Here is a 23,586-nt window from a genome sequence, read left to right as displayed (position 1 = left end):
GTAGAACTTATGACTCTGAAATCTTGGAATATTCACGGAAATCGCTGAGTTTGTATCCTCGCTGGGTTTTTTCTTTGTATCTTTTATTTTGTTTTGTGTTTTGAGGCAGTCCAGCCTGGTGTCTCAAACTCACAGCAGTCCTCTAGTCTTCGGACCTTGGCTTCTTGAGCATTAGCATTACACCCTGACTGTGCACAGGTGTGCATCAACAACACCCTGGCTGTGCACAGGTGTGCACCAACAACACCCTGACTGTGCACAGGTGTGCATCAACACCCTGGCTGTGCACAGGTGTGCACCAACAACACCCTGACTGTGCACAGGTGTGCACCAACAACACCCTGACTGTTTTTTTTTTGCTGACAAAAACTATACCATTAGCTCTTGCTAACGAGTGTTAGACTGCTGGTCTTTAGATATTTGTGGACAGTAAGAGCTTAGAAAGAGTTTGAATGTTTCATCCTGTAATTAAAACACATATGTTCACACACATTACACAAACTCCAGAGTGGCTGAAGTTCATATTTGGTATCAGTCAGGGAAAAAGTATTTCCTTTTCTTTTCTCTCCCTCTTTTTCTCTTTTTCCTTTTCTTTTGCTTCTCTCTCTCTCTTTCTCTCTCTCTCTCTCTCTCTCTCTCTCTCTCTCTCTCTCTCTCTCTCTCTCTCACACACACACACACACACACACATTTATTTATTTATTTATTTATTTATTTATTTATTTATTTTGAGACAGGATTTTCTTCTCTAGTCCTGACTGTCCTGGAGTTCCCTTTGTGAACCAGGCTGGCCTGGAAGTTACAGAGTTCCACCTATTTCTGCTTTCAGAGTGCTGGAATTAAAGGCATGTACCACACCTGCTGAAAAAGGTATTTTCAAGTCATTTTGTGATTGCAAATAGAATTGAAATTGGCCTTGAGGTAAGATAGGGCCTGGCTCCTCTCATGCTGTTTCATGAATAGCCTGTTCATTTTAGGAGACAGTCTCTGTAGCCCAGGCTGGCCTAGCACTCCCTGGATAGCCTAGGATGACTAGAACTGGCAATCCTCCAGCCTCCACCTCCCAAGTGCTGAATTACGGGTGCACTCTCATGCCACCTATTTTAAAATTTAAAACTTAAAGATCATCATCTTCACTATTTAGAGAGCCTGAAGTTCGTTCATCTATTTGTATTGCATAAAACAAAATGCATTTTCAAGCTAGTGAAAATGAGAAGTTTGTGTGGACTGCCTGCCACTGGAACTACCACAGACTTGGACCACCTCAACCTATCAATGAACCAATTTTTATAAAGAGCATCTTGGGCCAGCACAATGGTTCAGCAGGTAAAAGGTGCTTGCTGCCTGAGCCTGATGACCTGAGTTCAGTCTCCAGAACCCATGTAAATGTAGAAGCGAACCAACTCCACCAATTGTGTTCTGACCTCCACACAAGCACTTTCACCCATCCATTCACCATACACACCCGCAAAAATAACCAATGAGAAATGGAACCTTTAAAAAATAAGTAGGCAAGCTTCTTCACTTCCTACCTTCATTGCTGAAATGATGGTGACATACTAGTCTGCAAAGGAGCTTCCAGCTCAAACATTCCAGGACAGCAGTGCACTGTTCTCCACAGGACATGTGGGTTTGAGATTCTGCGGGGGTGGGGGGGGGGGGTGGGGGTGGGGGGGGTGGGGGGGTGGGGGGGGGGGTGGGGGGGTGTGTTTCTGTTTTTTAATTAATAGTCTCTATAGATCACGGCTTTAACAGACAGGTTGAGCATCCCTAATTCCCAAACTCTGAAATGCTGTGCGTTGGTTTCTTTTTCTGTTACTGTGGTAAAATGCCATGCAGAAGCAGCTGAAAAAGGAAGGGTTGATTTTACTCACAGCTCCAGGTACTGTCCATCTTGGGTGGGGAGGGGAGTCACACCATGAAGAACCTGAAGCATTAAGTCAAATCATCCACAGATAAAAACAGAGAAAAAATGAATGAATGAATGAATGAATGAATGAATGAATGAATAAATGAATGCAAGGGTGCCTGTGCTCGGCTTGCTTTCTCTACTCTGCGATGTTGCCACACACAGGGTGTTGGTCTTCCCACTTCAATTAATGTAATCAAAATAATCACCCATAGACATGTTCAACCTGATCTAGACAATCTGTCATTGATACTCTCTTCCTAGAAGATTCTAGATTACATAAACTGACAAAACTATCACATGCTCCAAAAGTTGAAACTCATTGAGTAGCATTGTGATTGACTGCACAAGGGGAAAACTCCACACTGGGAGACTTGGCTTGATGCGCAAGAGTCTTAAATACATTGCACAATGGCAGGGAGACAGGCTCAGTCAATACTCTTGCCTTGCAAGAATGAGTGCAGCGGCATACCTGTGGGATCCCAGAGCTGAGGAGGCGGAGATAGGGACATTCTTGGGGCTTGCCGGTCAGCCCGCCTAGCTGGATCAGTGAGCTTCAGTAAGAGACCCTGTCTCAAAAAACTAAAACAAAAGGAAAACACTAGATGTTGACCTCTGGCCTACACACACACACACACACACACACACACACACACACACACACACACACACGAAATTGCATCTGCATACATGTGCACACACACATGAACACATACATCGACACCCCACACAAATGTGTGTGCTTACCTTCAGGCTGTGCGCGGAAGGTATTACATAAGATATAAATGAATGTCATGTTCAGAGTTGGGTCCCATCCACTCATGTCTCTTTATATGTATGCTTTATTTGAAAATCTGAACTCCCTGATTCTAAGCATTTCAGGGAAGAGATCCTCACATTGCCTGAATTACCACATCAAATGACTGGATTTGTTTTTTCACTTCTCTATGTTCATGTCCTTTGGAAAATGAACCATCCATTCTGTTGAATTTAGCTTTTGTAGTCACTTTAAACATTTTATTGCAGGTCACAGAATATATCTACCAAAGAGATATGCAAAGAAACTATGAGTCTCTTTGTGTTGCTTTTTAAGATATTTTTCTTTTCTTCCAAGGGAATGATGTTCTCAAAGCAATTGCCCATGCCCTAATATACTTTCCACACTAAAAGGAAAAACCTACCACTACCTCTGACTCTTCTTATAACATCAGTCTCTTAAGTCATTACAGATTAGTTTGTTGGACCCTATTTTTAAAAAGACAAACGAATTCCTTCCTTTTTCTACTGACATTGTAGCACTTCCTCACCTTGAAGGTAAAATGATGGGTAAAATCACTTCCTGTAAAATGCTGCCAGCTACAAGTATTTGCAAGGCATATCTGGTTCTGTGTAGGCTTTCCTGTTTCTGTATCCTTGGCCGTACAACCTGCTCAGGCGCTCGCTCTCTCTCTCTCTCTCTCTCTCTCTCTCTCTCTCTCTCTCTCTCTCTCTCTCTCCACATGTATATGTATATATACATGTATATATATGAAATGTCAGCAAAGTCTTTGAATTAATGAACTGTGAAGTACTCAAAAACATACCATTTCAAAAAGCATCCTGCAAGGATTTAACACTAATGGGAGGTGACCCCTGAGTTTACAATCAAATATCCCACTCTAACTGAAAAGAATTAAGATAAAGGACAGTCTTCAGCAAAAGTCTTTGAACAAAGACCTAGAGAGGAAGAAGTGATGGGGGGAAGGGTCAGAACCCAGAGCTGCAATCTGGGGAGATGTGTTTGTGTTTCTCTCTTTCCCTACATGAGCCCTTCCGTCAAATAATGGACTCCCTACAAAGGTATCAGGGGGAGGCAAGCAGAGAATACAGGAGGTATGTTCAGAAGATTGATCAAATAAACCTAAATGGTAGGTATGTTGGGTTTTGTTTTCTTTTAATTTTGCCACTAAAAAAAAAAAATGCAGTGTAACTCCTTCAATCTTTTTACAATTCTGCATGGTTGAACATTTGAAATGAGTTTGTGTATCACCCCCAGGCACTGATTCAGACTTGATTGGGGCAAAGCAGACTGCATGTGCTTATTTTTATCCACGTCATTTGGGACATTTATGTCGCCAAAGGAACCAAAACCATGCTGTTCTATTGCCAAATTATCACCTAGCCTTTGATCAGACAGGGCGGTGAGCCTCATCAACAAGTTGTGGGACCTTCTGGTAACAGCAACGTCAGGTCAACTCGAGAAAGTGAAGCGAGAGCTCTAAACACAAATAAAAAAAAAAACAACCAACAATCCTTATAATTATCATCATCTGCTGCGTTTCCCTCTTTTGGCAAAGAAACACTCCATCCATTTGTAGAAATCGCCTGCGGACACGTTACATCAAAACTAATCACAACGATTAAAATCAGCTTTTCTGTGCAAGAGGAGAGTGAAAAGCAAGTTGGAGGATGGAATGAGACTGTTTTTCCAACAAAAAAAAATCTGGGGAAAAATTCCTATATGTATATTTCTCTATAGTCGATGTAAGGCTTTATTTTTGAAGATCAACTGTGCACCCTGTGATCGGTTAATTTGATTTAAGTTTTATTTTGGAGATTTGGACTAGAGGTAGAGGCGCGAGCTAATTGTATCCTGATCCTTGCCTTGAGGGGTTTCAAAGCCCTGGAGCAACTCTCCTCTGTATTTTGTTCTGTCTACCTTAGCCAAGCTATTGCATTTCTCTCTGGTGTGGCGAGGCGAGCAGATCGCTGGGAGAGAAATCGGAAAAGGGGGGAGAGGAAAAGGAAAAGGGGACTTGGAGAGAGACTTTGTGCTTCAATGTTTCAGGTAAGATCTGACGGTTTGGGTTTGTTATTATTTGCTAAGGAGGGTATGGCTGGGACTTTGGGCGCAACTCGCTTTTACGCATGTGCCAGGCATGGGGCGAGAGCGCGGCACACTCGCACACACGCAGCCGGGCGCGGACGGCGGCTGGGGATCCGCTCGCACCGGCTGCCGCTGCGGCTCCTCGGTTTTCTTCCTGGCAGAGGGAGCCGAGCGGGTGCCGGCCGAGGCGGCGGGAGCCTGGGTCGGGGCTCCGCGGGGTCGGTAGCCGGCGCGCGGACCGGGCTGGGGTGGTGGTGGTGGTGGTAGGGTGTCCCCGCGGCCGGGTCCTGCGTCTCCCAGCTCAGCCCCGCGGCTCTCGGACCCCCGCGTCCCGTCCCTGCTCCCGCCAGCCGCGCGCGTCCATTCTTCCCGGGGCGCCCCGGGGCTCGGCGCCGATCGCGTGGGGGTGGGGACCGTCGCCCCGCTGGCAGCCAGCCTTGGCGGCGCCCCCCGGGACACCCGCTCAAAGACGCCATTGTGGCTGCCGAGCGGATCGGGCCCCGGGGCGCTTTATTTATTTATTTATTTTTCCCTTCCCCTTTCTCCCGGGCTGAGCCCTTTTGTGAGCGGCGGCTGGTGCCGAGAGCCGGCCCGCGTGCAACCCGGGCTGATCCAGATTCGTCGCCTCCGCCCACTCGGGCGCCTTTAAAGCCCTTTCCCATCCCCTCCCATTTCCCCTCCCCCCTCCCGGGGTGCAAATGTTTCATTTATTTTTTAAAAAGCGCCGGTTCCTCTTCCTCCCCACCTCCTCCCCGGTTAGAGAGCCTGGATTAGGAAGTCTCCCTGGGAGGCCGGCGCAGGCTGGGGGCGCTGGGGTGGGGGAAGGCTGCGGTCGCCGCAGGTAACGGCGGTGGCTTTTGGCTTTCGCCCCCTCTCCCGGAGCCAGCAGCGCGGAGTCCGGAGCCGCCGTCCTTCCCTCCCCCTCTTCTGGCGGCCACTGTTCCCTTAAAGGGACAGAGTTTCCTGGTCGCCACCGGTGTGCGCGGTCGGAACCGGCGCTCCGGGGCGCAGAGGTGGGAGGAAGGGAGGCAGTTTGGCTCCTTTCTGACCTCTTTCCTCCCCACCCCCCAGCCTGCCTCCCCTCTTGATGGAAATGTGGAGTGCGCTTCCTCTCCTGCCCCCAAGAGGGACCTGGCTGGAAAATAAAAGAGTCCTCACCTCCTGGAAAAAAGAACGGGGCGGGTGACGCGTTGTGGTGAATTGCTTCCAAAGTGAGGTGGAGCCCCTGAACGTCCAAGAAGGGGAGGGCGAAGCTGTGGTGCGGGGACTCCTTACCTGGACGCCCGCCTGGCACAGGCGTCCCGCATACAGCAACTTCCTAGCGATCGCTGGCCGACAGGGATCGCCTTTGTGCTTTCCAACACTTAGGCTGTCGTGGAAATGATTTTCCAGTGTCAACACGTTTTCACCGTCACTGTGCTTCGGGGGCCGGCTGGGTCGGAGCGGACTAAGTTAGCAAAGTTACGATGGGGCGGTCGGCTTTGTACGTGGAGAATCGCACGCGGGAACTGTCCGAGACCCTCTTGGCTCTGGCTTCCTGGCTAAGAGGGACTCCGCAGTAGGCAGAAGTAATTTGATTCAAATATTGTACAAATATTGTACTACCGTTTAGACCGTAGTACTGACTGCCTTCAAGCAAATCTTTGCTCACCCCTTCCCGTGGTGTGTGTGTGTGTGTGTGTGTGTGTGTGTGTGTGTGTGTGTGTGTGTGTGTGTGTGTGGTGTTTGCCCTTGGTGGCACTCAGGGAGACACAATAGTTTAGCATACTCATTCTTTAAGAAACGTTTGCCTTCTGTTTTCAATCAACTAAGCTGGCAGCCTGAGATACAAGTTTATTTGAGAATACCCTCTGGGTACCAAGCATGCTTGGATTGTTTTAGCAAATTAAAAATGAGCAAAATGCTTTTACCTTCTCAGCAGTAGACTCCTTAAGAGACCTCCTGTTTCGTGTGTTATGTGTGTGCGTTCCGGGGGAAGCATTTTCTGTGTGTATCTCAAATGTTTTTAATGTGGGAAAGAAGAAAATAAAGGATTTTTAAAGGCTGAGACTGATGCCATGGAATGATTCATTAAATCTGAGCCAACATCAAGGAATTTACCTGCCCGTATGGGAGGTTGTGGGAGCTAATAGCCAGCCGGCTTGGTGAATTTTAAAAAGCAGTGAGTCCATTTGTCTCGAGGATAATGGGCAAGATGCCGCTTTATTCCTCGTGTTTAGATTTTGGTGACATGTGGCTTCGGAGAAGGGGCTGGCTGTGTAGGAGTCCTGCTGATGCAGATTGAGAAGAGCTGTTGGTGACTGGAAGGATGGCAGCAGGCTAAGTGGTTACTAATGAGGGGACAAAGGTGACCCTGGAACTTTAAAACTCCAGATCGCAGAGAAAACTTCACGGGATGGGGCTTTTGTGTATAAGGAGAATGTAACTGTCGAGGCAAAAGTGCCATTGGTTTCCCGGGACGAAATCTCTAGATGCATTAAGTATGAATGATAGTTGGGGGGGAAATCTCCCTCCACAGCACGCAAAATGACTGCAGTGGTTTTTGCTCTATTAATTATGCCCGGAGCACAATATAAACTCCCCGAACACACACTAGAGGTCTCTCTTCTAGCTGTACAATTGTTGGGTTTGTAATTCTTTGCCAGACCTTGTATAGTAAGGGTGCTCAGTAAAGGCCTGCTTCAAAAGTAATTTTGTCTTCCTGGTTATTCTTCATATTCTAAAGGGAGGCATGTATTTGGGGGAGAGTATTCAGTAATTACTGCCCATTTGATGCTACCCAAGCATTTGGAAAATAACTATAGTAAGAAAGACTTCTACTGACTGGTGAAAATGTACTGGTCAGTTTGCATTGAATCCTGCATTTTAGGCTTACCTACACCAAATTATTTACCCAAAGCAATTTCTTTTAAAATGCAAGCATAGAAAGTGAAAGCTGTATTCGTTGGAGAGAGTTCTGAAATTAAGTTCCATTTGACTCTGCATTTAGCAAATAACGCTTGTACAAATGCTTTCTGGTCTTGACATTTCTAAGCTCAGTGTGATGAGTGTAGCATCCTGAAATACACTTTTTGCTCAGATCTCCCCTTTGCATCCCTCTTGAGTGACTCAAAGACTCTTTTAAAGTTGCTTCTTAAACTGCATTTTCTGAACTTTTTTCAACTATAATTTATCTTTTTCCAATAAACAAAATTTTATCTATCCTCAAGATGAAACACCTTGGGAATATGAACTTTTGGCTCTGTGTGCTTATTTTGAGAGCTTCCTCGTGCAGACTCGAGGAACAATTGGACTTCCCTGAAAACAGTAACAGCTCCCTGACTTCTCATTCATAAAAATGTACTAGACGTAACTAATATTTTGCTTTTGAAGAGTTTGATTTGAGAGCTCTGTGAAGAGTAAGATGAGATTATCGTTTAAGAATCATTTTCTGAAGTCTGTCCTCATTAGGCTCATCCATTCATTCAACCAATATTTATTTGTTCTGGCTGTACAGGAAACTCCCCGTTCGCGGCTGGAGACTCCGTGGTGGGGAAGGGCATCCAGAGCCGTGATTGCCTGATTCCAGAGACAGACGTTAACCCAGTAACCCAACAGCTGATAGAGATCAGTGCTTTGAAAGAAAAGGGAAATTTTAGTAGGATGAACCCAACAGGGGCAAAATGACCATGCCTAGGGTCAGATTTCCAGAGAAAGCTCCAGAAGCTGAGATCTAAATGTTGAGAGGCAGGGTGAAAGAGCTGGGCTGCAGGACGGAGACCTGGTTTTCACCCTCAGAGCAATACCAAGGGCTAGGTAAGTGAGAAAAACGAGGAGAGCCATGGTGAGGTGTGTGCACTGGAAGGACAGTTCTGGAAGCACAGAGGCAGATGATTAGACAGCCCGAGGTGGGGGATGTGCAACCCTCGAATTGGCTATTGCAGTGGGTGGGGCAAGAGCAGATGGAACTGTGGCAGAAGAAGCAGTGATGGAAGAATCTGAGATCCATTTAGAAGGTAAACATTGCAGAATCGAGGGAAAGGTTGGTTGCGGGTCACCAGAAGGAGAGAGTTGTGCGGGTCACCAGAAGGAGAGAGTTGTTAAGTGTCAAGGTTTGGGGCACGTTGTGACTTGACTGTAAAATGTCCCCCGAATAGATGGCGGCTGGTGCTACAGATTTGGACGGTTATGGAACCTCTAGGAGGCAGAGCCTTGCTTGAGGAAGTAGGTCACTGAGGATGGGCTCTGAGCCTCATATCCTGGCCCTGCTTCCTGTCCTCTCTGTGCTGGCAGGTCAAGCAAGATGTAAGGGTGGGGGGCGTCCGTGGGCATACCCCTGCCACCTAAAGCCGTTGCTACCGTAGCTTTCCCGCCGAGAGGGACTGGCCCCCTCAAACTGTAAGCCTAAACAAACCTTTACTTCCCTAAGTAATACTCCTGTATATTTGTTCGGTCGCAGCAAGAAAAGTAAGGAATACAGGGCCTGTTAATCAGATAGAGGGTGGTGTTTGGTAGGCAGGGTTTGGCAGTGAGAAGCCTCATTCACACCCAGTGTCTCTGAAGTCACAAAGGCAGCCAAGGCATTTGGTCTGCTCATTCTTCAACGGCTCCATTTGTTCTACAGTCCTGTGCGGTGGCCGCAGCACATCAGGCCCTCCTCTGCCTGCCCTTCACATCCTCTTCTCCAAGCCCCCTTTTTCTTTGTGAGCTGCCCTGTGAGGTCTGTTTAACTTGCTCCTGATAAGCTGGGAGTCATCATTGAGAGAGGCTTGTGTTTAACCTACTGGAACAAAATCAGATCTGTGTCCTATAACACACATTGTGTCAAGAATCTCATAAACCAGTGGTGTTGTGACTGGCAAGCTGCCCATGCTTCTGTAAATAACCCTGCACCCATGCCCCGTAAGTCAGTCTAGTTCAATTCATTGGGTCATTTAAAATGACGCAAGAGAAGGAGAACTGGGTGGGAAGAGGAGGGGGACGAGCAGGAGTTGGGGGACAAGGAAGGAAATGGGGTGAATAGAATATTGTGTGCATGTATGAAATCTGTTATTGTGTATAATAAATTTATCCTAGTAATTTTTTTTTAAATATTAAGGTGTTAAAATACTAGAAAAATCGTTTGGTGGCTGGAGAGATGGCTCAATGGTTAAGACTGCTCACTGCTCTTACAGAGGACCTGGGTTTGGTTTCCAGCACTCACATGTTGGCTCACAGTGGCATATAATGTCTGGCTTCTGTGAGTTCCTGTATTGCATGTAGTGCACATAAAATGTAGCGGGCAAGGCACACACACATACATAAAATAAATGAATAGATATTTTTTAAAAATTAACTGTTCAACTCTGCCTTTTAAGGTCATTTACATACAAATAATATAATCATTGTATGTCTCTCAAAAGAAGGACTTGTAATGATATAAATAACCCTTAGATCGTCTCCTGCCTAGATAGATTATTTTTGCATCTGTCCTTTGTGTAGGTGACTGTCTTAGTCAGTGTTCTCTTGCTGTGAAGAGACACCATGACCATGGCAACTCTCATAAAAGAAGGCATTTAATTGGGGCTGGCTCACTGTTTCAGAAGTTTAGTCCATTATCAGCATGGTGGGAAGTATGGAGGCACACAGGCAGACATGGTGCTGGAGAGGAGTGGAAAATCCCACATCTGGATCCAGAGGTGGCAGGAAGAGAAAGAGAGACACTGGGCCTGGCTTGGGCTTCTGATACCCCAAAGCCCACCCCCAGTGGCACACTTCCTCCAGGAAGGCCACACCTACTCCAACAAGGTGACACCTCCTAGTCCTTGTCCAACAGTACTACTCCCTAATGACCAAGCATTCAAAGCTAGGAGCCCATGGGACCATTCCTGCCACCACAGTGACTTTTATGTCGCTGGGACAAAATACCGGAGAGAAGCGATTAGGAGAAGAGACGTCCGTCTTGGTTCTTGGTTTCAGCTTAGGACAAGAAAGACATGGAAGAGTGCTTTGGCTGAGAGGTTCATTTCAGGCCGCAGGCTCCTGTGGGGGCTAACCAGGAAGTATAGACATTATTTCTACCACCTAGACCCACCTCCTCACCAATCCACAGCCCCCTAAAATACCTTCATCCACTGGAGAACTAACATCCAGACCACGAGCCAGTTGGGGGACATTTTAAATTCAAACCATATGATCCCTAAGGCAGTTTGAACTTTATCCACTGACCCTTGGCTAGCCTGGTCTCCAGGCAACCTTTTCATATTTCTATATAAGTGAACATTTTGGTACTTCTGATATCTGATATTGGTTCCTTCTTTTAATTTGTTCTTATGTCTCCAAAACTTCTTCCTTGATGTCTAGATTCCCAAAAACACAAAAGAGCTAGCAGATCATTTTGTCCAGTATGCTATTCACCACCAAAGCAGCACTAAGTACTGACTTCGTTTTTAAATAATTTAGAATTGGGCATTAAGTGGTTTTGCTTTCAACATCAAAATTTATTAGGAAGGGAATTTCCACTAAAGAAGTCTGCTACAGATCTTTTTTAATAATATGTGCCTTTTCTGGTTGTACTTCTTCCAGAAAATTCCAGGCTGGGGCTCCTTCCAGAAAATTCAGGCTTCAGTGATTTCCAGGAAACAATGTGAATACCATTCTCTTTGTGGGAGTTTGATACACAGCTAGATTCCCTAAGACATTTTTTCCTGATGGTTCTCAAGCAGGTAGCCTTAAGGCATGGGCTCTAATTAGATAAATATCCCCCAGTTCGGCCATATCACCTGTAGTTCCAACTCCACCCTGCCTTGTGTGGTTGCTAAGAGTACATACAGCTTCAAATACCCCAAGGCAGGTGCTTGAGCCCCGCTGTGTCCAGGCTGCATGAGTGCCCAGACACTGGGAATGTCCATGACGAAGAGGAGCAAATCCACCATGCTCACTGAACCCATCCAATAACACTACTTACAATGGTTATATGTGTAAGTCTGGGGTTGGGGCCGAGCAGGGATTCTAAGCCAGTAGATCACCTATCAGATGTGTTGGGTGGAAAGTATTCGTGGTAAACTCAGAGCCACCAATAATGTGTTGGTACTGAACTAAGGGAAAGAAATTGTTAAGTTTCCCCTTGGTGTAATTTCACCGAATTAGTGAGGCTAGATTTGAATTCTTTCTCTCCCTGTGTCTTCTGTCATTCCTGTCTGTTGGTTGTATGAGTCTGAATCTCAGCCTTCCTGAAAGGTGTCTTGTTTGTCCCTCTGTCCATCAGTCACCCGTCTGTCTGTCTCTATCTGTCTCTGTCTCTCTGTCTCTCTGTGGGTGTGTGTCCGTCCTTGCATGTCCGTCTGCTCCTCCCTTGCTCTGTGTTTACTTAACAGGACAGAAGCACCACATGGGGAAGGAATGGGGTACCTCACAGAAATCTTCAGCAGAGTTTCACAAGTCACTGACTCTAGCTGACCTCATTATCAAACAAACCAACACTGTCCAGAACTATGTGAATGCTGTTTACAGCATTTGTGGGGAGTCTTCGTTTGATAAGGCTGCTTTCAGCCTGTTTTCTGTTTCCAACATTTATTACCATAACACACACACACACACACACACACACACACACACACACACACACACACACACACACTGCTCTTGGGTCTGGGCATGGAAGAGTATATAATTTAAGATTACAGCTATGGCCGGGCGGTGGTGGCGCACGCCTTTAATCCCAGCACTCGGGAGGCAGAGCCAGGCGGATCTCTGTGAGTTCAAGGCCAGCCTGGGCTACCAAGTGAGTTCCAGGAAAAGGCGCAAAGCTACACAGAGAAACCCTGTCTCGAAAAACCAAAAAAAAAAAAAAAAAAAAAAAAAAAAAAAAAAAAGATTACAGCTATGCATTTACTTAGGTTATAAAAGTTGATTATATGGGAAATATAAGTAAGGTTGGTTTTTACATTGTTCTCCTAAAAGCAGTTTCTGGAAACAGGCTTAGTATGCAGTAGAATAGCAGTCTGAAGTCTTAAGTGATTCTAAGGTATATTATTAACTTTGTCTATGGGGTCCTTCAAAAGTTTCTGTCCCTTTGAATGGAGCAGGTATTTTCATAATAATGTATCACCACAGCCAAACCTTAGCATTAATCTTTTCATTGTTTCATGCACATTCCTAGCTCACTATCCAATCTAGGCTAATGGGATGGGTTTTTTTGTTTGTTTTTGTTTGTTTTAGGTTGTTTGTTGAGATGGAGGGTTTCACTATGTGAAATTCCTAGGTGGCCTAGAATTCACTATGTAGAACTGGTTAGCCTTAAACTCAGAGAGATCCTTCTGCCTCTGCCTCCTGGTTCTGAGCATTTTGATAGGCACTGTGCAGAGTGTTCCTGCAGGGCCGTCAGCTCCCATTCATTCTCTGAACTCAGCAGCTCCCATTCACTCTCTTCCTCCCTTCCCTCCCACTACTACCCCATTCATAAGAGAAAAAGGAAAGAATGGAAATGGTTTTAGGGGATGGGGAGGTGGCTCAGTGGGTAACAGTGCTTTCTGCACAAGCCTGAGGACCTGAGTGTGAGTCCCCAGCACCCACATAAAAGCCTGGTGTGGTAGTGCTCACCCGTAACTCCAGCACTGGGGAGTGGGGTGAAGCAGACTCCAGGAGCTCACTGGCCAGCCAATCTAGCCAAAACAGTAAGCTTCCGATTTCAGTGGGAGAGCCTGTCTTAAAAAATAAGATGGAGAAACATTGAGCTTGACACCAGATAGCAACCTCTGGCCTTCACACATGCCCACACGCATGTACATACCAGTGTATGCAACCCTCACATACAAGTACACAGCAAAGTGGCTTGGGATTGTTGCCATCAGAACAACCCAGTTATAAAGCTCTTGCTGAGCAAAGTGTATACTCATGCATATTCTGTTCTGTCAGTCAAAACGTGGATTTGTTTTCTACAGAGAGCGAGGAGCTGACAATGGTCCCTGCTGCTGCCACAGGCTGTCCCTAGGACAATGCCTTCTGAACTGAAGAGAGTGTTAACTGGATGGATTGCAAATGCTCTCTAGAGGCAGGGAAATTCTTCTGGATGAATCCTTCCTAAGCATCTATTGTCATCATCACTTACTAGTTGGGTACCAGTTTTACTTTGCTGGCAATCTGTAGCTAATGGAACAGAAAATGTATGTAAAACCAAAGACCAGGAATCTCTGTGTGAAAGAATCAAGCACTATGTTGGTCCCGGGCATTAACAACTCTTCCCCCAAACCTGCCCCCTCCATGATCCCATATTCACACCTGCCTCCATCAGTTTCTAACTGTATCGTCTTGATTGACCTCATTTTTCTAAGCCTTGGTGTTCAGAACTGTAGAGGAGATGGTAGTAGTTTTCTGCCCTGTGACTGAGGTAACAGTATGGGATGACTATAAATAAGACAGTAATGGCCTGAAGATTTTTCTGAGAATTAAGGAGGTTCATATGCCTACCATGCACTGACCATCAGAAGATAGCATGTTCTTTTAAGAATAGAGGCTGTGTTTATTTTCCTTGCTTATTTAGTTCTTTTTGTTAGGTTGGGTTTTGTTTTAAATATTTATTTTTATTTTTCATTTATGTGTGTCAATGTGTATGTACGCCCATGGAGGCCAAGAGGGTTTCTGACTCCATGGAGCTAGCATTCCAGGCAGTGGTGAGCTGCCCAGCATGGGTATGGGAGCCAAACTCTGGTCCTCTGAAGAGCAGCAAGTGCTCCCAACCTGTGAGCTCCCATTTTTTTTTCTTTCAAAGTTTTATTTTTATTTGTGTGTATGTGTGAGTGCCGGAATGAAAGTATTGTGCACTATGTGGGTATCCATTTCGCTGAGGCCCAAAGAGGGTGTCAAATCCCCTGGAACTGGAGTTGCAGGTAGTTATGAACCTTTATTTTCAGCAAGGACAGCGAATGCTCTTAAATGCGTAGCCATGGCTGCAGCCCGTTTACCTGTTTGTTTTTCTTGAGTCAGGCAGGGCTCACGTAGCCCAGGGTAGCCTCCAACTTGCTACTAGGCAAGGTTGGCCTCGAACTCCTTATCATCCTGCTTCTGCTTTCAAGTACTGGGATTGCCCGTGCTTCCTGCCATACCCAGTTCTGTAAGGCATACAGCATTGATGCTCAGTAAATCTGAATACATGAACACAGAATCAGCTGATTTTACCTTCCTGTAAGTCCTTTCTACTGCTGACAAGAAGATCTGTGTTCTGTCAGATGCCCTGGCCTGATGGCTATGGGCTTTTTCTAATTAACTAGATCAATCATTTGGAACATACAAACTTTCTTTCAAAGACAGTCCTCTTTTACTGTTTTGTTTTGTTTTGTTCTTTAAAGATAGGGTCTCTTGTAGCTCAAGCTGGCCTTGAGCTTGGCTAATGAGAGCCTTGAACTTCTTAGCCTCCTGCTCCCACCTGCTGGGTGCTGGGATTATAAGTGTGTGCCACCACAACTGGTGTAAACCGCGCTGGGAGACTGAACCCAGCTTCATCCATGCTAGACTGCATTCCCGGTCCCCATTTACTGCTTGATTGCTCACAGGAAATTCATCCTGTGCAAATTCGTAGGGTTACCAAACACTGCAGACAATTAATAAGTCACCGTGTTCTGACCCCACCCTGATCGGAACCAGAAGATTTTTACTCAGTAGAGAGGCTCGGGAGCTGGTGCGATGCCCATTCCATCCAGCAGATGGCGGTGACGCACACTCCTGTCAAGCCTCAGGTTTTTTACTTTCTGGCATTTCTGGGTTGAGCCAACTTTTAAAACCTGCCTTGGCTCCTCCATGGGAACAACTGAGGCTCAGAGGGACAGCTCAAAGCTCGAAGCATCAGCACCTCTACGTAGCCCATTTCCTCCTGGGCAGTGGGCCAGGGAGGAGAGATAAAGAGTATACTTTCGTTAGCATCTACTGTGATTTCCCAGAGATGGGAATTATCTGGGACTGGGGTCCTGAATGCCTAATGAAATCAAGAGGAAAGTGCTATTATCCCCCAGCATTAGTCATATTATCACATGCTCCGTTGAAAAGACTTGAGATCAGTTATTCCTGAGAAATGTAGGATTTAATAAAGATAATAACTCAGTTGTAAGTATTCATGAGCCACCATGAAGGGAAACATGCTACATGTCACTGAACAGTTATTTGTGGTTCTGTCTTGTAGGGCACTGGAAACTTGGTCTTCCAGTTGCTTGGAACCCTGAGTCCACTGTTAACTCTATGACCATAAATCTGGCTTCATTAAGTACTTTGTAGATATTAATTCTTCCTAGCCACTCTGTAAAATGGGGAAAATAGTTATGTCTTGACCTATAAAAAACACGAGAAGGCACTTCCGGGGCTGAGGATGTGGCTCACTGGGCAGAGTGCTTGCCTTGCATTCAGGAACCCATGAATTGGGTCCCCTAGTCATCTCAAACCAGGGAGGGTGGCACAGCCCTGTAATCCCAGCTCTCAGAAGGTGGAGGCAGGAGAATTAGACTCCAAGGCCATCCTTGGTTACGTGGGTAGTTTGAGCCAGCCTGAGATGCAAGAGCCTTCATGGGGGGTGGGGGAAGAAGATTTCAAAAGAAGCATAAATCCTTTGGCTATAATTCATACTCAGACCCAGAAAACGAGTGAGTGGCGAGCCTACTGTACAGTAAAGCGCTAAGCTCTGGGTCCTCTGAGAGCCTGGCCTTGATTTACAGATACGGGGAAATCAACAATGAGAGCATATGGGGATTATGTTCTAGTTGTATGTGATAAATCATATCAGCATTAAAAAAATGCTCTTTACATTTTTAATGAGGGATCTTTACACATTTATAGCCTTTAAGCCATTTTCAGAAAGCTGAACTGTTAGCTGAGGCTCTGGATGGCCTCACTCCCCTGGATGGCCCCACTCTGTGAGAGGATCTGGATGGCCCCACTCTGTGAGAGGATCTGGATGGCCCCACTCTGTGAGAGGCTCTGGATGGCCTCACTCCCCTGGATGGCCCCACTCTGTGAGAGGCCCTGGATGGCCTCACTCCCCTGGATGGCCCCACTCTGTGAGAGGCTCTGGATGGCCTCACTCTGTGAGAGGATCTGGATGGCCCCACTCTGTGAGAGGCCCTGGATGGCCCCACTCCCTGAGAGATTCCTTCTCTCCTAGGCTTGCTACACGTGATCTCCCAAGGAAGTAGGAAAAGTCAGGTGACTTGTTAAGTCTCTTTCTTTGCTATGTAGTGAAAGATGATTGAACTTCTGATCTTCCTGCCTCCGCCTTCCAAGTTTCGAGACAGCAGGCACACTCCACCACAGGCTTTTCCCATCGCTTATGAGGGACAGCCAGTAAAACAACTCTTTTACACATGAGTTCTGGCAACACACAATAGTGAAAGGAAGTCACATGCAGTATGCACTAACTGAGCCCTTCCTTGACCCAGGGGTGGGCGTGGGACGTGGGACACCAGACTTGGGACACGGAGGACATGGGACATTGGCCTTAGGACATGGAGGCAGGAGGATTCTGAGTCCAAGGCCAGCCTGTGCTACCTTTATTGAGACCCCTCTCAAAAATAAACAGGCTGACAAAGCAAATGCCCTTTGCAGCGTGGGAGGTAAGACTAGTTTTAGGGCTGAGCTTTTGTGGGTTTGGACTCTGTGGCCTGTACTATCATCAAATGAAGTGGTTAGACACATCAGTCTCTAAAGGAAAGCCAAAATTTCAGAATTAAGTCTTCTTTTTGAATGGTTGAAATATTTCAGAAATCTGAAGGAAAGCAGTGATGAATCATTCCAAGGTTGTGTAAGTCACACTAGCTGTATAAAAAAGCAGGTGGTTTTCTGAAGGAAAACCAGGACTTGATCTAACCTTTGCCCAGTTTATGTGTCACTGCTGAGCAGGAAAAAGCATGAGAGTTCACAGCTGGTGGAATCATGGAGACCCTGACAGTCATGTATGTTGGTAGATGAGTCAGAACTGAGGACGTGAGATGGAGTAAGTTCCTCAAACTTCCACCTTAAGCAGTCAGGGCTATTTCTTATCATTGTGTCTCCTGCATCAAACTTTTGTGTTTATGCAAATCATTGCACAACGCTATTCTCTTGCTTCTGATATGTCTTTGTGTCCAAATGCATGAGAAACTATGAATATTTCTAGCAGAAGCTCAAATCATTTAAAAAGTGCAACCAAGCCAGGCTGGTGGTGGCACACTCTTTTAATCCCAGTACTCAGAAGGCAGAGGCAGGGGGTTCTCTGAGTTCGAGACCAGCCTGGTCTACAGAGCAAGTTCCAGAATGGCCAGAAACCCAGTCTGTTTCAAAAACGAACGAACAAAAGAAAGAAAGAAAGAAAGAAAGAAAGAAAGAAAGAAAGAAAGAAAGAAAGAAAGAAAGAAAGAAAGAAAGAAAGAAAGAAGAAAGAAATGAAGGAAGATGAAGGAAGGAAAAGAAAAAAGATAGGAAGGGAGAGAGAGAGAGAGAGAGAGAGAGATCGGAAAGAAGGCTGAACTGGTTCATTCTGCATAATTACTCAAGGGTCTTCCGTGGTCATCCCTCGACCTTAAAGAATGTGTTAGTCAAAATAGATTAAAGGGCCAAGAAAAACAGTTCACGGGGCAAAGGTTCCTGCCACTACCAAGCCTGGTAGCCTGAGTTCAATTCCCAGGATCCACATGGTGGGTGGAAAGAATTAACTCCCTCAACTTGTTCTCTGAACTTTAGAAAATGCCCACATGGGAACGTGAGTGCACACAACTAAATACATAAGTAAGTAACAAGTTATACAATTTAAATGCCTTTCAGACTTCAGACATAGATTCAGATTTTGCTTTGGAAAATGTGCCTCTAGATTTCTTTCTTTTTTCTTTTTTTCTTTTCCTTTCATTGTACAATTGCAATATTCATGTACTTCAGTTATTTTTGACAGTTCTTCTGCAAACTATAAATGCCTGGGAAGAACATTTCTAAATTACCCCACTAAGGAGTAAGACAGATAGCTCTTTTTTTTTGTTTTAACAGCTGAAAAACAAAAGCTATCTTCTGCTAAGTTTCTGTGTTAACTCAGTACCTTATGAAGATGGTATAATGCTTCTAGCTGATTGATGTACAAGGTTCTTTGCATATAATTGTTCTTAACCCCAGATTATGAGTTTGTGTAGTCATACATGGGCTCCGTTTGTGGTTATTCAAGAGCTAATAATGCAGTTTACAAGTGTTCTGTCTCCCAGGGCTGGCATGTAGCTCAGTTGGTGGAGAACTTGCCTAATATGCGGGAAGCCCTGGGTTCAAACCGAAGAAATGCAGATACTACAGCATGCTAGTGCTGCCTGTAATCCCAGCACTTCGGTGGCAGAAACGAAAGTTCAGGGTCATCCTTGGCTACACAGTGAGGTGAAGATGAGTCAGCATAGCTTTTGTTCCTGCTCCTGGCTGCTGCCGCCTAGTTCTTCAACAGGCCACGCCCCCTACCTTATTCCTCCATTTCCTGGACCCCTTGGTTCTTCTTGGCTCTCTAAGGCTCCCTTTTCAACCTAGGGACATGAGTGATGATGGTACTTTGTCACATATTTCTGCTCATTGGTGCCATTAAAAAATTATCTGTTCCTGGCTGACCAAAATGGGTCCATGGGTAAAGGAACTTGCCATCGATCCCAAGGATCTGAGCTCAATCCTCAGGACAATTCCTCAGTAGGAGGGAGGTACCCACTCCTGCAAGCTGTCCTCAGATCTCTACATCCGTGCTACGGCACGTGCACCCAGCTCCTCTTAACAGATAAATGAATGTAGTTTTAAACGTGTTTTAAAGTCATCTGTTCATTTAGACACGATTTATATGTTTTGTTTTTTGTTTCTGTGGGTTTTTTTTCTGTCTTGTGTGTGCCAGGCATGACCCTAAATCTTCCTAAACAGTGGGGGGCAAGGCAGTGATCCAGGGTCTCATTTTCATTCTTGGGGTAACAGAATAAGGTAATCAAGGGCTGGGGGTGGCCCAGTCAGTGAAGTGCTTACCATACAAGCTTGAGGAACTGAGTTTGATCCCCAGCAACTCCACTAAAAGCCAACCACAGTGGTACACACAGGAATGCCAGCGCTGGGGAGGTGAGACAGGAGGATGTCTAGAAGTCACTGGCCAGCCGGTCTAGCCTAGTAGGAAAGTTCCAGGCTAGTAAGAGGCTCTGTCTCAGAAGCAAGGCGAACAGTGACTAAGGAAGACAACAAAGAATGACCCCTGGGTCCTACACTTGGGCACACACACACACACACACACACACACACACACACACACACATGCACACACACACACATGCACACATATGAATATGTATACAGGCACACATACAAAGAGGTTAACTGGGTATAATTAAGTGCTATGCAACAATTGAAGCAGGTGCTTGAGTGTGGTACCCAGGCCAGTGTCTGGATGGCATCACTGTCACTGGGCATAGCTGGTCCCTTGGTATGGCTTGTGCTTGGCAGACCCTCTTACTGTCTTACCTCATTCTTCATGGGGGGGGGGGTTCTGATATAAAAATCCCCTTACTCTCTTCAGTGGCCCTTGACCCTGGCTTACAACTGCAAAAACAATTCCTGTGTCTGTGTGCCTCCCCGCCCCTCAAATTTTTCATCTTTAAGCTCCAGTGTGGCTATTTTTGGAGATCTGCCTTTGGGCATATAATTAAGGGAAAATAGAGTCATAAGGGCGTAGAGTCATTACCTGGTCAGGTTCGCGACAGAGACCTGTTTTCTCTGCTTTTGCATCAAGAGACGGCATTGGTTACTTCGGGCATTGCTGTTACAAACTAACTACCTGACAGAGCAGCTGAAGGTCAGGAAGGTTCATGGCAGCTCAAGGAGCTAGAGTTCAGTGTGGTAGAACGGCTGTGGTAGCGGGAGTGGCCGGGCGGGCCCACAGAGGGTGAGCAGCTGTGGTAGCAGGCATGGCCTGGCCTACAGAGGGTGAGCAGCTGTGGTAGCAGGCATGGCCTGGCCTACAGAGGGTGAGCAGCTGTGGTAGCAGGCATGGCCTGGCCTACAGAGGGTGAGCAGCTGTGGTAGCAGGCATGGCCTGGCCTACAGAGGGTGAGCAGCTGTGGTAGCAGGCATGGCCTGGCCTACAGAGGGTGAGCAGCTGGTCGTGCTCCACCTGCAGTCAGGGAGCTCAGCGCACTGACTGCTGGTGCTCTGCTGGCTCCCTGAGACCTCAGCCCTCAGACATGGCACACCCACATGCAGAGTAGGTCTTCCCACCTCAATTAATCTCCGAGGAAACACCCTCAGAGACACACCCATGGGGCTCCAGTCAGTGAGGCTTACCCACCAGAGGCTGCGGAGTGCACAGCAGACAGGTGGCTGTCTGAGCACCAGGAGCACCCCTTGCCAGCACTTGATTTGGGCAGTGCCTTGATCGTGGAATTCCTGGCCTCCAGAATCAGGAGAAATAAATTTGTTGTTTAAAGCCAACTTGTCTGAAAGTGAGTTATTATAAAACCCAAGCTGAATATAATACACACTCTTAAAAACAAAAAGACTCTGGCACACTCACACACATACACACATGCATGCATGCGCGCGCGCACACACACACACATGCACGCACGCACGCACGCACGCACGCATGCCGGGCTTCCTCTCCTTCCTGACTCTTCCTTCCCACAGACTGCTCTTTTCAGATCAGTTCCTTTCCTCGTGGGTTCTAGTAGCATGGCCGAGTAGAACAGGATCACAAACGCGGGTACAGCATGCTCCACAGGGCTCTCCCTAACTTCTCTTCCAGTGGAAACCTCTGCTGCCTTCCAGTATTTCATGCTACTTAATTGACCTTGAAGGCCACTTTGGTCTCTGCTTGTCCCTGAATCTCAGCCTCTTTCCTGATATAGTGCTGTCTTTTTCTTTAACTGAATGTATTTTCCCAAGCGATTTAGAAAAATGGGGAACTATCACTGAATTTCTTAGTATTCCACATAGGTATCATTGGTTGTCTGCCTCTTTCCAATTGGAGCAGAAATGCAAGTTTGGAATCAAATTTGGGAAGATGGTTTAAGGAAATTTTTCCTCCTACACTCTGCTGCTCCCCCCCCTTTCCTGTGTGTGTGTGTGTGTGTGTGTGTGTGTGTGTGTGTGTGTGTGTGTGTGAAACCTCAAGATTTATATATGAAATTAGAATCCCAACAGCTGTTTATTTAATGGAATAGTGTCACATCACATGCCTGCAAGGCCCTGTTTATCTCTAGGATACATGCCATCACTTTCCCAAGTCAACCCGTGACAGCCAAATCCTGGTCACTGTCTGTGGGAGAAGTGACAGTAGGTAGAGATGAGAGCGTAGAACGCTGACTTCTGCTGCCACGGGTGACTTACAGCTTCCATGCTGCTCAGCTGCCCCAGCGCTCCTGCAGGAGTTACCCTTTTAGCATCATGCACAGGGAATCAAAGGCAGGGCCCAGATTCTGCAGGCAGGCCAGGCACCTGCAGGGCAGAAGCTACATCTGGTGAGCACTCCGCCTGAATCCTGGTGAGTGCTCAGACAACGGCAGTGATGTCACCCCAACCTTTGTGAGGTACGCATCATGTCTGCAGACGCGCTCAGGTACACACACGCACCCGTACATGAGTGAGGTGTTTTTGTCTGACTACGTAGCCCAGGCTGGCCTCAAAGTTGTAGTAATCCTCCTACCTGTGTGTTTAGATCCTTCCAAGTGTTTAGATCACAGGTGTGTACCATCAGCCTGGCCTTTCTGCTTCTAAATGGAACCGACCGGTCTAGTTTTGTTTGTTTGGTAGGTTTGGTTTGGTTTGGTGTATGTCAGTCTCCATAGCTGAGGATAACCTTGAACTTCTGATCCTGTTGGCTAGGGTTACAAGTGTGAGCCACCACACCCAGTTTATGTGGTACTGTGGATCAAACTCAGGGCCTCATACATGCCAAGCAAGCACTCAACCAGCTGAGCTACATTGACAGTCCAGCTGTTAAAGAAACACAAGATGGAGTTGTGATAAATGTATCACGAACTGATACCTCCTATCGGAGTTGCTGGAAAAGCCGGGAAAAAGCCACTGCATTTTGTGTCTAAATGAGGCACTGAGCAGAAGAAGCAACCTGACCATCAGAATGATGCGCTCCTACATGGAGAGTCCAGCATGCCAGAAGGAATGCACCTTGAACTCTGGAGAGGAGGGTTCTCATAACTCAGGGGTAAGGAGACTTGGGGGAAATCACTGTGACAGAGACCAGTAGGGAAATTTTTCAAAAAGCAAACTGAGCAGAAAATGAGGTTCAGCTCCGGCTGCCCGAGTTACCAAATGCCAGCCCGACAGGGAAAGGGTCTGTCGTGGGAAGAATTCTCAAAGCTGTGACTAAGCTAAAAAGGGCAGAGGAGCTTCTGGTGTAGAGTGCGGGTGTATTTTTAAAAATGCAAACTGTACGAGTGGGTTTTATATATGCTGTCAGTTACAAGCACTGATTCCCCCAGCATCTTGTCACCTGGCATGGCTGGGCTGTGAGAATGGTCCCCGTTCTCGAGCTTGGGATCTTGGGGGAGGAGAGTAAATGGCATTAGGAGCAGCTGATGACCACCCACCACCCGGCAGAAGCCCAGCAATGTCCACAGCTTACTGGAGGCAGCAAGGACCTGTGAGGACTCTGAGTCCCACAAAGCTGGGACAGTAAAGCAGACCCAAGATAAACGTGGCTGCCACAGAAAAAGGCAGTGTGGGTTCCGAGATGCTGTTGGCTCCTTCCTAGGCTCTAGAGCCCCCCAATTTGTCCAACTTACAGTTCTTGCCTTCTTGCTCTGGTTTCCCTGAGCCTCCTCTGAAGATGTCTCCCTTTGATGATGTCTGTCCATCCCAGAAGGTATCGTGTCCTGGACTAGGGGAA

The 23,586-nt window shown here is 46.5% G+C and overlaps 1 protein-coding gene and 2 long non-coding RNA genes across 5 annotated transcripts in view; 2 read left to right on the top strand and 1 right to left on the bottom strand.

Moving 5' to 3' along the window:
• LOC128112557 (uncharacterized) overlaps nt 1-8,115 on the bottom strand; it is an 84,383-nt gene extending 76,268 nt beyond the window's left edge. For all 3 annotated transcript variants that reach the window (XR_008219025.1, XR_008219024.1, XR_008219026.1), the window contains exons 1-3: nt 5,934-8,115; nt 2,382-2,491; nt 1,875-1,927 (exon numbers count right to left, since the gene is read on the bottom strand). This is a non-coding gene — a long non-coding RNA (uncharacterized LOC128112557). The remainder of the gene's footprint in view (nt 1-1,874; nt 1,928-2,381; nt 2,492-5,933) is intronic.
• The window catches only part of Kctd1 (potassium channel tetramerization domain containing 1), a 203,724-nt gene continuing 184,751 nt past the window's right edge, over nt 4,614-23,586 (top strand). The window contains exon 1 of the mRNA XM_052741590.1: nt 4,614-4,736. Coding sequence (XP_052597550.1) covers nt 4,728-4,736 — 9 coding nt within the window. The 5' untranslated portion in view covers nt 4,614-4,727. The remainder of the gene's footprint in view (nt 4,737-23,586) is intronic.
• Nucleotides 4,751-6,822, top strand: LOC128112558 (uncharacterized). The gene is made up of 2 exons (XR_008219027.1): nt 4,751-4,993; nt 5,847-6,822. It is a non-coding gene; the product is annotated as an uncharacterized LOC128112558 (long non-coding RNA).

This window comes from Peromyscus californicus, unplaced genomic scaffold, assembly GCF_007827085.1.
Source record: "Peromyscus californicus insignis strain IS unplaced genomic scaffold, ASM782708v3 Scaffold_17__1_contigs__length_78620276, whole genome shotgun sequence".
Classification (NCBI taxonomy): Eukaryota; Metazoa; Chordata; class Mammalia; order Rodentia; family Cricetidae; genus Peromyscus; species Peromyscus californicus.
This window is presented reverse-complemented; position numbering and strand designations above follow the sequence as displayed.